At 36.7% G+C, this 13,121-nt stretch overlaps 3 protein-coding genes across 7 annotated transcripts in view; 1 reads left to right on the forward strand and 2 right to left on the reverse strand.

Moving 5' to 3' along the window:
* magi2b (membrane associated guanylate kinase, WW and PDZ domain containing 2b) overlaps nucleotides 1-7,058 on the forward strand; it is a 64,269-nt gene extending 57,211 nt beyond the window's left edge. For 2 of the 3 annotated variants that reach the window (XM_079450517.1, XM_079450519.1), the window contains one exon: nucleotides 852-2,500. In XM_079450517.1, coding sequence (XP_079306643.1) covers nucleotides 852-922 — 71 coding nt within the window. In that variant the 3' untranslated portion in view covers nucleotides 923-2,500. Of the gene's footprint in view, nucleotides 1-851; nucleotides 2,501-5,667 lie in introns of those variants that run through there. The other variant, XM_079450518.1, reaches the window with a different exon arrangement.
* Nucleotides 6,148-10,801, reverse strand: ergic2 (ERGIC and golgi 2). Of its 3 annotated transcripts, none has more exons than XM_079450522.1 (14): nucleotides 10,630-10,801; nucleotides 10,207-10,352; nucleotides 9,770-9,878; nucleotides 9,639-9,685; nucleotides 9,481-9,548; nucleotides 9,351-9,391; nucleotides 9,101-9,202; nucleotides 8,883-8,978; nucleotides 8,704-8,759; nucleotides 8,277-8,375; nucleotides 8,036-8,133; nucleotides 7,705-7,867; nucleotides 7,487-7,566; nucleotides 6,148-7,409 (listed from the first exon to the last, which is right to left on the reverse strand). In XM_079450522.1, the coding sequence occupies exons 2-14, from the start codon at nucleotides 10,310-10,312 to the stop codon at nucleotides 7,344-7,346; spliced, it is 1,131 nt and encodes a 376-aa protein (XP_079306648.1). In that variant the 5' UTR covers nucleotides 10,313-10,352; nucleotides 10,630-10,801; the 3' UTR covers nucleotides 6,148-7,343. The 3 variants fall into 3 exon arrangements, with proteins under 3 accessions (XP_079306648.1, XP_079306650.1, XP_079306649.1); XM_079450524.1 differs by having other exon boundaries at nucleotides 6,225-7,409; nucleotides 9,770-9,872; nucleotides 10,630-10,790; XM_079450523.1 differs by having other exon boundaries at nucleotides 6,225-7,409; nucleotides 10,207-10,428; nucleotides 10,630-10,779.
* Nucleotides 10,802-10,838: 37 nt separating this feature from the next.
* On the reverse strand, nucleotides 10,839-12,746 carry kxd1 (KxDL motif containing 1). Its single transcript, XM_079450957.1, has 4 exons — nucleotides 12,384-12,746; nucleotides 12,151-12,303; nucleotides 11,953-11,999; nucleotides 10,839-11,831 (listed from the first exon to the last, which is right to left on the reverse strand). The coding sequence occupies exons 1-4, from the start codon at nucleotides 12,476-12,478 to the stop codon at nucleotides 11,575-11,577; spliced, it is 552 nt and encodes a 183-aa protein (XP_079307083.1). The 5' UTR covers nucleotides 12,479-12,746; the 3' UTR covers nucleotides 10,839-11,574.
* Nucleotides 12,747-13,121: the final 375 nt, after the last annotated feature.

The following is a 13,121-nucleotide window of genomic DNA, read 5'->3' on the forward strand; positions in this document are numbered from 1 at the left end:
CAGTTCTCTTTAACTCCTCTATTCTATTTTCTAACTCTTCTGTGACTATAATGTAATAGTTCAGATTTGTACTTCCTGTTCTGTAGGAATGGTTCCTACCAACCTTTCCATGTGCATGAAAAGTGACACTCTAGCCTCACCCTATTTCTTCATAATGGGACACACTAAAGACACGGTTCGTGGAAAGCTGCATGTCTTTCTGATTCAGATCTATTCACTCTGTGCTTCTGTTTTGCATGTGTGTACTTCGTGCAGCACAGTATTTTCTGATTTGACGCAGTTGGCTGTTCCTTCTCTTTTAAGTATGTGTGTGCGTTTGTTTTTGTCATATATATGCATGTGTGTGTGCTTTGATTCTTAGTTTCTTACATATGGAGGAGAGTTTATTTCCAAAAAGGTTGTTTTGATTTAACCCATAATTACAGCTAACTAACGCAATAAAAAAACAATAAAAACATGATTTTTGAAATTGTTTTGAAAACGGTGTTATCTCTTTTTGGAAATAAGCTCTTCATATATCCATTCACGTGTAGTTATGGGATAGTTAAAGGGATAGTTCACCAAAAATTTAAAAATGTTATTATTCGTTCACCCTCATGTTGCTCAAAACCTGACTATGACTCTTTTATAAGAAGATATTTTGAGAAATGTCTCAGTGTGTCCATATAATGGTCGTTTGGTTACCAACGTTCTTCAAAATATCTTCTTTCGTGTTCTGCAGAAGAAAGTGATACAGGTTTAAAAAATGACACACGGGCGAGGAAACAATGACAGAATTAAACATTTTGGGTGTACTGTACCTTTAAGTAAGATGTCCACAGGTGCTTTACGGGTTTTGTGTTTCTCGGTAGACTGTGCCACCTCCCGGAGTTCTCTCTCTCCAGCCGGCCCTGCCTTGTCGGAAGTAGTCTCACCCCACTAGCGTGACACTCGCCCTTCGCCGTCGCCCATCATCCAGCCTCGAACCCTGGACACGCCTAATGGCTTGGTGCGACAGTTTGGACTAATCACGCTATCCCTCGGTGGTCGGTTTTGGTGGGCGTTCGCCCAAAGAACAGAGGGTGGCAGGTCCACCTTGCTGTCTGAAATCGATCGAGACGGATCAAGGTTTTCGTAAAAGTTGAAATATTCACGAACCGATGTTGACATATCAACCTCGGCCTGTTGTCGCATCCCACTTGCTTTATTGATTCAAGTTTTTTCTCGATGATCCCATTAACGGTACAGATGAACAGCCAAAAGTCATTTTGGATCCAGAGAAAATGCTTTTGATGGAGAAACAGGCTAAACTCTGAAAGGCTTTTTCTTCTGTCCAGTGGACCCAAGTTCTCTATTTGTTATCATGTGGAGGTTGTTTATTTTTTGCATAATTTCAAGTCGTTCACACCATCGCCCCCCAGTGGTGCCGGGGGTCGAAAATTGCAAAATATATGTGTAGCATGAAAAGAGATTTCCGAGGAAACCAAGTATACATGACTTGAACACCACATGAGTATTAGGTTTTGTTATCTGTCTGGTGGGAACAACATTTACAATAGACGTCGTGAAACGCTGACAATAAACACACAGAGGACACGAACAGACCGATAATGGAGATACAAGGTAAAGTATGACGCCAATCCATTTGGGCTGAATTATGGGAAATACACAAGGAAGTAAATGCACATCAATTGCCAAATCTACCACTTGGATTTTTCCCGTTAGATGCCAATAATGAACCTGTGACGATATGTTATATTGGTATGATTATGGTCTGTTGTTCCCAGCTGAACATCTGGTTACATATCACAAACTGAACCAGGCTAGGACTGCTATACTGTCTTTCTAATGAAGCTTAAAAGCAGATGCTTTCGAGGCCTCAGTACTTCATTCCAGCCTCATTTTCACTGTACTGTGCCGCCAATGGAGTCGGGGTACCATTCCAGACCTCACAGGCATCATTCCCAAATCGCTGATGGTTTCGCAGTTCACAGAAGCGAATTAGGTGAGCTGGGATCACATTTTTAAGGACTGTTTGGTTTGAGAACAGGAGTAATGCAGTCACTGTGTCCTAACCAGATTTCAGCAACAAGCAGTTTTGTTTGTTTCGCTGGCAGCGAAAATGATGCGTGACGGTATGTAATTACAGGCAATCGGAAGAAACTTAGTGGTTGATATGCAGTAATGTGGTGCAGGGTTTTGGATTAATGAGATGGCACTGTTGAAGTTAAAAATCCATTTAGTTTCATAATATATGCTATTGATATTTTGTGAGCAATTTATAGCTCTGCGTTATCTCGATGAAACAAGAATAATCATTAAAATGTAGCATCTCTAAATGTTGACAGTGTCAGTGGCCAAAAGTGATGACTAAAGGCCTTATTTATCACTGCCGTCCTTCTGAAACCTTGTATCTCCATATTTTGTGGTGTTTTTTTATATTTTGCCATAAATCATTATTATTAGTCGCCCTTTATGTTTGTCACCGGGTTTTGCAAATATCTAACCAATAAAATGGATTAAAAAGAGCTTGTCAACATTGACAACACAGTGTTTAATCATGTAAAAAGTGCAGTGTATTTTCCATTTCCTGAAAAACTGTGAATTTGGACATCTGAGATTTCGGAAGGAAAGCGACAATATAGAGAACATTTGCTTCATGTTGGATTAAAACATGAGGTGTTTAGTACAAAATGAAGAACAACTTTGTTAAGGTATATATTAAACAAAATGATTTGGCAAACAACAGCTTTGTAAATAAATGTGAATATTTTATTCTACTATACAAAAGATGCATAGAAAAACAAAAAGCTCACAGAAACGAATGCATACACTGACTTAAATTTTATACATTTTATACTAATTTTTATTTTTTTACTCTCATTGGACTTGATTCAAAGCTTTGTGCATGTGTTGTGTATTATTTACATCACGTTTTCTCAAACCCACGCTTCGGATTACACTTCAAGCGCAACTCTTCAACTCAGAACATTTGTAATTCACAGTTATTCAAATAAACGAATAAAGGGTAAAGACATACATTTTCCAAATTTAAACATCACTTCTGGCAACTACTGTACTGTAAGTACTGCTGATGTCAAAAGATACTTGTAAGTTGTGGAAAGTTGTTTACTCTACTCATTTTTGTCAACTCGAAACACTCCCTGTCATACCCATTGTAAATGAATTACTTCATTTAGTTTGTTCCTTTGCTGTCAGTGTAAACACCCCATTACATGAACTTTGATGCATTTGAGAGATAATTTATGCATTTAGTCTATACAGTGTATGGGTCCGTGCATTCCCTGACAATGGAACTCATGATCTTGACGTAGCACCTTACCAGTAAACGATGTAAAACTGATGCTTCGTTGCTTCATGTCTGGTTAGGACACAGGTTTAGTTTAGAACTGAGAGACAGAGAAATTATCTCAAATTCTGGGTCTCTCTAGCACGAATAAGTGGGACCCAGTTGTATGTGGCAGAGTGCCTTACTGGCAGGACTAAAGAGCAGTATATAATATGCATCCCACATTAAATCTATACATCTTAAGAGCTGAACATTGGGTTTTCACTTTTGTTTTAAGCAGACATTGCCAGCTTAATGTTTTGTTAAAAGGTGATGAAAGATGATCAATATCACACCTGTAGACAGAATCATAACTAAATATGAGTGAAGACATCAGGATGTTGTTGGGTATTAAAAGGAAAGATGTGTTTTTCATTCCTCCATCATTCTGACTTTTCTTAGATGGATGTATTGCTGTGCTGAAGAACTTTAAACTGATCGTGTTCAACAGAAACATTTATTGGTTTTGAGAAAAGGATTTTATGCCATGCAGTGTTCTTGCCTCTTTGTATTCATTTAATAGTGAAATTATTTAATGCTGCTCTCCACCTGTCATTTTAATCACAGGCTGAAAACTGTGCCAATGGAAACGCTTCGGGGTGTGTGGAATGTAATTTCTTTGAGATTTTCAGGCAGTTTGGTGAACCGCCGATTATTCGGATAAAATATCTGCACTGAAAATGTTGCATATCAATTTAAGCTCATCACATTCCTTCTTAACTAAAAAAAAAGTTTTTCTTGATCAGTATTTGTCTTGTTTTTCAGTACAAATCTTTAAATATCATTGAGAAACGATCAATTTGACTTATAGACAAATAACTATATATTTTTGTTTACTGGAAAACAGGAAAACTACTGATTAGGAAAATGGTGATGTGTGCCACAATAAAATGCTCCATGTTCACGTCTCACTGATGTTTTTTTTACCCAGCACATAATATTTGTAGACCCTGTCGATTCCTGTCATTGGGTGCAGTGAGCTAAATAAAACTGCTGTTTACATGAAGGCACAGACAGAAGCAGTGATGGAAAAGTGTGGACGCATTTATTGCACAGCTCATAGCTTTTACTGTTTGAAGCTGTATCCTGCCTGCTGTGAAAAACAAAAAAAGAACAAAAAAAAACCATTTTATATTATTGGGGAAATATTGAATCTGTGAAAGATGGCACATACAGGGGCCCATTCAGATCAATATTACTGTCTAGTGTTAGATGTGTATTTACCTTGTACAGCTGTACGCCTATAAATATGGTTTAATGTATTATTGATAGTTTCAAAGAATAAGTGATCAAATATTTTTATGAAATGCAACAGTATGGATATAATACATTTTGCTAAAATCTTGTTTACCTGTATGATATTCTGATATACTGTTAAATAAACTCTTGACGAGGTTTAAGGTGCATTTTGTAATTTTCATTTTACTCGCTTTGAGTGGTTTTTATAGCACTAATAATGACAAATGTGCCATTTGCAAATTGCATCGGTAAAGAAATGTAAAGTCATTAAAAAGAATGTATAAATAAGACCGTAATAATTGTTGGTGTAAACAGGAGGAAACCGCTTTAAACTGGTCCTCTCAGCCAGTCAAATCCAGAAGATTAAGAATAAATACGAAAATATTTGTGCCAAAATACCTTATTTACAACAATTATTGTTGTCACGCTATAATAAATATATATATATATATTCTTCAAATACTTTCTTCTTTCGACTTATTATTGAATTACCACAATATTTATTTAAATGAACGATCAAATTTCCTTTAAGTGTCTTGGAACCCATTTGTATTATGAACAAGGTACAATAAAGTGATGATGTTTGTTAAATCCGTGTGAACCTTTTAAAAGATCCTGACACGCGTCGGTGTTTTGCTCCAGACCAATAGATGGCGCGCAGTAAAACCACCGTTATCTGATCAACAGCCAACGAAGAGATTTTAAATGTTTTTAATCTAAAGAGACTTTTAAAAACGTACATTTGTACGAAACTCCATACTTATACACGATGTCTGAGAAGTATCGAAATCTTCCTCTTTGGATGGTCAAATCCGACGATCGAAGCAGCAACGTCGCTGCAGTAAGAAAGAAAACACAAAGGACCAGAAAGAATCGCCCCCGACGGTATAAAACGTATTAAATAAACAATCATTGATAAATAATGCGCATGTTTACGTACGTTTGCCATAATACTCGATATTATTCCCAGTGTCGTCGAGTACTGGATGAACGAGACGGAGCTCGTGGAAACATCCCATAAGGTACTTCACGTCTATTTCATTTAAATGCCCAAATATGGCTTTTCTGATGCATATTTGTTATGTGCTTATGACTTCTAGGTGTGTAATACAGATGAAACGAGCACCCCTGATGTGGAAAGGGTCATTCCAGAGACGTCAGACGCAGACTGTGACGTTACAGAGCAGGAGACCGTCCCATATGCAAACTGCATGAACGAAGGTATCAGTACAAAGTCGGACACCCATTTAAAACCACACATTGATGGTTCAGTAACCTCCGAGAAGCTTGAAGAGCCTTCGCAGAAACACGACGCTAGTGATGATGATGATGATGCTCTCGAGATGGTCCGCGAGATATTTTTCACCTGATTCATCTTACAGTGAATAGTTCGTTTAAAGTGTTTTACATTGAATTTGTTGACTTTTGTTATCTGCTGGTATTAAGCTTGATGCTTGAACAAAGGTGATTCCTATTAAAGCAAGAATTTTTAAAGTGCCTTGTTCAGTACAACCAAGTGCTGTAACCTAAAGACTTCGGATACAAAATAAGCTTCATTTGATCTTTTCATTTGAATTTAAGAAAAGTGTGACCTCTTGCTATTTTAGTGCTCACGTGGTTAGACTTGACAGAGACACTATTGCAAAACAAAAAAGGTGCATGTGAAAGTCAAAATGTTTTATTTGGACATGAATGTACGGCAAACATAGAAAAGTATCCAGGAATGTTCATATGATTCGTAAATGAAATCCACTTACACATGTGATGATTCGTCATGAGAATGATCAGAAAATATATTTCTACACACTTAAGTGTAATACACACTTAAAAAGGTCTTGGCAAATTCTTAGTTTTTTATTATAAGCAACAGATAGTTTGAAAGCCAATTTCAAAATCATAAAAGCAGCCAAACCTGATCATTTTACATTATTAAACTCTTATTAAACTTGGGACTGGATTTGGCATAAAGCTGCACACGCATACACGTCGTAAAATTGAATGTGCATGCAAAAAAGGTTTAAAAGGTAAAAGACTTATTAAGGTTTAAATGTGCTTTCATTTCCTTAACTGATTCCCCTAGTTAGTAAAATGGACAAATCAGTCATACAAATCCTCAATGATCATCCTTTTAGTATCAATAATATTGAGAGCAATCACTTCACATTCGACACACAAGCTAGAATAATCACAGTCTTTCCTGAGGTTGTTATCTTGGCTCGGCTTCAGTCATTGAGTATACTTCCCAACCAAATAATACTGTGATAACTGCTTGTGGCTTTAAAATGTTCTGTGTTTCTGTATCCATGTGCAACTTATTTGTAGTCACAATTTGACTCTGCTGTCTGGCAGTTTTGTACTGTATAATTTTTAAAATATGATTTGGAATGGATCTGTTTTTAAGGAGGTTTGTATCCATTTAAAGGGGTCACATGACACGGCTAAAACAAATCATATTATTTCATGAATGCAATAAATAAAAAAAGGGATTGCGATAGTTTGAATAAAATTAATCATTTTTCTGCACTCTCTGGTAATTTTTCTATGGAATAATTTAAGACCCAAAGATTTTTTCAAATGGTACAAACAATACATTTTATAATCCTGTTCTGGAAGTTGTTTTGATACAGACAGCTCTTTACAGTGCCACAATTGATAATGAACTGGGTAACGAAGTACCTAGATGGCATGTGTTTACACAAGAGTCCTAAAATGTACACCTGTTTGGATGGAAGAGCCAACGAAATGGTTTGTAAACATGATGGGAAGGACAGTCCAGTTAGTGTTCTCCGTTCTCAGTAAGAAGTGGCATAAGACTATTCACATGGCCATCCAGGATTATCGTCTAGAAGAATAAAAATGGCGTCAGGTGCCAGCAAAGAATTGAAATTGCGAAACAATTAAAAAAAATATCAAACTTACACTCTTTGGTTTGTAAACCCCCAGTTTAAAACGGCAGCAGACCACATCTATGCAGAAGCCAACTAGACCATGCAACATGCCTGCAGAAATGTATAACATCAAACATTTAGGGTGCTCCTTGCATTTAAAAAACACAGCTACGGTTTATATCATAACGGTCATATCAAGTCAACCCCGTATCCCCAACCCTGTTCATTCATTGCTGCTGTGTTGTTTACCTGTTGTTGAGAAAATGCCTCCTACAATGCCACAAAGCCGCACAAGAAACTGCCACAGCGGCATGTGCTGTTCAGTCACCTTCACCATCAGAGAGCTGATGTCATACTTCATGAAGATCCCAGACACCCCATGACTTCCTGCTGCGTGGTTTATAACTCGCTCCTAAAGAAAACAGACGAGGTTGGCGTCGTTGGTAGGATTTAACCTTGAGAAATCAACGTGTCCTTTACAAACGAGATCTTTTTTAACAAATAGAGAATTTTAAGGTGTGCACGTTTAATGTGAACAAATAACATTTTATTTAAAAATTCCTAAGTAAGTTACACTTACACGCTCGGTGACTGAATACTGGTGTGTGTCTGCTGACACTCTGTACGTCTGCAGTTTTGTCGGCACAATTGTAATAAAGTATTGAAACATCTGATTATCTAAAAACAAACAGATGGAAATTATATATTTAAATAAAAAACAGACTGATCAGTGGTTGGCTCTTTATTGCTCACAATGTGTTTAACATTGTGATCATTTTGCTGGCAATGTAAATATATATTCGAATTTACTATCTGCTTACGATCTAAGGACACTTTCTCTGTACCATCCAATGGATTCAGAATGCCTGGTATTACTTCTCCAAATGACAGATGGTCTATCCGATGGGAGAAGTTATATGCTAAAACAAAAAAATGTTAATTTGCAAATTAATTTCAGACATTGAATTCTAGGCATCATTTTCTTTTAATAGAGCAACAGATGTTTCCTTCTGGTGTCGATTGAGGAGCACACTAAGATTTTGCATAAAATCTGGGCTGGCATACAGATAATACCATAAGCACCACTTCCTCTATTCTACACAAACAGCTCTGTGTTTATGAGCCGGTAATTATAGAATACTCCAAATACTGACATTACCAGCTGTTTTTTTTGTGTCAATGTAACACCAATTGGAGAACAACAAAACACTGTTAGCAATAAAATAAAATAGAAGATCTTTAGCTTACTTTCATGACTGACCAGGGCAGCGAGGTGAGCATGACCTCTTGGGTGTGGAATAGCCCTAATATAAGCATTGAATAAAGCATTTTGAGATAACAGAATATTAAGTCTTGAGTAGACTTGTGGTTCTGATGTTGGTTATAAACCTTCTAATGTAAGGTAAGAGGGGTGAAATGAGACATACTTGCCCACAGTGATGTGGAAATTTCCTGCTACTTTATTGACATAAAGATGTCCATGTATTCGGCAGGCGTTTAAAGCCTGGGTGGGGTCATCTTCCCTACACAATGATAAATACAATCATTCATTCCCAAATTCATATCCATTTTTGTATCTTTGCATCTTATGACCTGCAAATCGGATTATAGATCAGGTGTTCGGAATTTAGTGTGAAATACTGACCTTGGTGGAAGAGCAGTAGGTGAACCTTTCATGACATTTTTAAAAATAACATCTTGTAGTGAATGTTCCTCAAGCAGACGATTCTGAATAAGCAAAAGCGTTCTAGTGCAAAAGAAAAAGCAACATTCTCAACAGAATATTCTTCTTTATATATGAAATACAGCTCTGTTTATACTCAAGACTATAAAACCACTAACATTCACTTTTTACAGGCTTGGAAACATAGCCTGTGTAAAGAAATTAAACATACCTTTGCCAGAGCCTCTGCTGAGGGGAGAGGTCAAAAACAACCTATGAAAGAATCATAAAACCTGTTATTGCATCACCATAAGACCTTACTTCCAAAAAGCTAAAATTGTGTTAAACAGCAAAATACTTACAGGTTCATACTGCAAGCCATCAGATGCTACCATTGTCTCAGCAAGATCCAGCACATCTGCCCCAACAACTAAAATGAAGACATATTAATGATGATAAAAAATAGAAACAAGGCATTTATTATAAACAGCATAACAAATATTGTCTGAGACTGACTTACATTGGCACCTCATGGCGACTGTAATATCTATATTAATTCTTAGCTTACTGCAAGACAAAAGAATTAAATCAGTGCTTCACGTTTCCATAAGACATCTTATTTAGCAAGTTGTGAAAACAGCAAAGAGTTACCTGGTAAAATCTTTATCCACTTCATATTCATACTTCATCCATGTGTCTTGGTACACAAAGAATTCAAAAAAGGCCAAGAGCGCCATTGCCGTGAAAGCCAGAACTGAAACTTATCAACCGCAGAAAATAATTATTCATATATTTAATTTTTTAGCTATTTATGAGAAATTGGAAAGCAATGCTGGTGTAAAAGATTACAGACATTACAGTATTATATACAGTATATCTAATCATTACAATTTCATCACTACACAGTTGCTAAAAGACAAATCAGACTTCTGTTTTTTGTTATTATACCTATAATCTATACATTGATTTCTGAACATGTTCATAGTATAATTTATTCAAATTAATTTGAGACTTGAATGTCAAACAGCCCTGTGTTTTATTGGATAAGCTGCAGATCTAAATGCTTTATTCATGTGATCACATCTCACCAGTTCCTCCACTAGCTGTGGTCTCGACATAACTCTCAGGCACCTTTGGGAAAGCATCCAACTCCTTCACAAAGTTCAGAGCTTTCTTTCTGTTCAGCCTCCTCATCGTCACAGCTGTTCGCTTTTATCTTCTTCATTCATTTAGGCTGTCAATACAAGTCATTCATGGATATCAATGTACAACATCGTTCTGCCGCTTTAAACCACGTTAGTCACAACCATCTGTGAGAAATTACATCCACTTCATATGTCATTACAAAACGTTTACATATTGATTTGATTTATGTAGTAACGCTTCGCTTTTGCTGGTAGTCAAGTAAGTCATAAGTGATTTCTTGTGTCTATGGTTACACAGGCTGCTAGCTACAGCTAGCCGTATATTTCAATCGGTTATCATTTGCACTTTATTTGTAGTCTACTTACCTTGCTATGCTATTTTAAATGTCCCATTGTGTTTTCGCCAAGTATCAAATTAACTATCTCGTTTTACACTTAGATCCGAATAAAATAACGGACAAAAAATTAAGACGACTCCAGAGACGCTGATGTGTCGTAGTCGAGCGCTTCCGGTTCGTTGCATTGTGGGATATGTAGTACTTTCTTTCAAGAAAAAACAAAGCTTGTATCATTTTAACTGTTAAGTAGTCATTTTTATTATACCATTTTAACAAATGGTAGTTAAATAAATACAGTGAATCTATTGAACAAAAAGATGGGGAAAAACTCACTCCAAGTATTATGACAATGGCTTTATTTTATGACACTTTTATTTTAGTTCTGCGAATAATACAGTTTTTTTATTTTAGCATAGGAATATTTTAAAGAAATAGCTCACTCATCAAAAATGACATTTAACAATGTCTTGAAGGGATAGTTCACCCAAAAATGAGTAGAGTTTTCAACTATGGTAGTCAATTTAATGTCAGTTGACATTTCTTTCTTTGTGTTCAACAGAACAAATTAATTTATCCAGGTTTGGAGCAAACCTGTCCTTTTTAAATATCCACTATTTTATAGCTTCAAAAGACCTGGAATATAATCCATTTGGACCACTTTAATCATGCATTTTCTTAGCATCTTGAGGCTCGATGGCCCAAGTTTTTATTTACATCTATTATATGGAAAAAAATTGGCTAAAATATGGCCTTTATATTCCTAGAATATACTCATCTTTTGTGACAAAAATAAAAAACATCAGGGTGAGTAAAAACATAATCTTCATTTATGAGTGAACTATTACCAGTCAATTTAATTAACATCAACTAACGGTGCCAAATTGGTGCCATGCACCAAAATGTAAATAATCCTCTTTATAATAAACATTACACACAACTGGCTGTAGTATGACATAATATAAGCAACATCAGTCTAGATCTCGGCTGAATCTGGACCCTCATCTCGCAACACAGCCTGTTCAGGACTATCAGATATTGGTGCGCCACCATTCTCTTGAGAGGGGTCTTCAGAAGAGCAGCTAATGGTGGGAGATATTACATCGGGGCTTGTGTCACAGGACTCAGTGCTCTGTTCGGATGTTGCAGTGGTGGAGATGGTCATGGCCACGCTGGGAGGGATGGGGTCAAACTCGTCGTCATCATCCTTCAAGTTTGAACACTCTTTGATGTCTGTGAAACAATACAAAAAATCGTGTTTCAATTTGCTATGTATTAATAGTATAACCCCAAAAGCTTTCAGAAAACAGATATAAACGTAATATAGCAGAAAGAAGAATGCATCACAACTTACTGCTAAAGGCCTCTGGATATTGCTTAGCAATTTTGCCTTTTAAAGTCCTAGGAAAACATTTTGAATCCATGTTACTTATAAAGTGTAACATCTATATAAATAATATAATAGTAGAAGTAGGTAATCTAGGACATTTGTGTTCGTGTTGATTTGTAATTCATTCATACAATATGACTTTAAAATCACATAATGATATACCTTATTCGCCTAAAGATGCTGTCCAAGTCTTTCTTCATCTCGATTAAAGTGCGGGTGTGCGTTAGGAAATGATCATTCATCTGTTGTAAGCGAACATTTGACAGCCCGTTAAAGTTGATCAGCATCTCATTGGTCTTTTCGAACCGGTCCAGCCTGGAAATAAAGGACCCGGTTAAATTCAAAAGCCCACACAAAGTAGGCAGGTTAACATATTTGACATTTGACAAACTCACATGTGTCTCTGAGCCTGTATGATAGCGTTCACGTCCTCAGAGTTTACCATGCTGAGCATCCTATTGCAGAAGATCCCAGATGCGGTCGGCTCCATGATCGTTTGGGTTAGGCGTTTGTTTGAATAAGAACGGTTTGCTCCAAAAACGTAGTGGTTTCGAAAATACAAATACGTACTGTTATGAAACGATAATAAAATGGGAAATGACAGCTCTGTTAACACACGGTGGACCGGGCAGACATTTTTGTTGTGGTGTTGTCATATGATAGCGACGTCATTAGATAGGCGGGAACAGGACGTTTGACCAATCGTTGATTGGTTCAGAAGACAAAGAGGGGCGTATCTTTTACTTTCCTCCGAATGTATCAATAATATCCCTTTGCTTTTCCCTTTTACAGCTGTGAAACGTCATTTCTGTGATTTCGTTAAACAAGGGATGATGATTATTGTGCATCAAAGCTTCTAGCTGGAGGGGCTGGCCATGCCATATCCCGTTTTACCTTCAAACATTTCACATTTTATCTTGTCCAAACACTGTGAAACCCTCAGGGAACCTCATGTCCTTCTAAATCCTTCACGTTATGTTTTTCATTGGCCTGTGCCTGTCTAGCTTTTTGACCTCCAAAGGTAATACTGTAAACCCAAATGACCCCTTAAATAGACTTCTATATACCAAAAGCCACAAACAAGTCAGTAAATGCATGCTTCCTATATATCGCTTTAATATTAAACATTAACA

Source organism: Barbatula barbatula, assembly GCF_947034865.1.
Source record: "Barbatula barbatula genome assembly, chromosome: 25".
Lineage (NCBI taxonomy): Eukaryota > Metazoa > Chordata > Actinopteri > Cypriniformes > Nemacheilidae > Barbatula > Barbatula barbatula.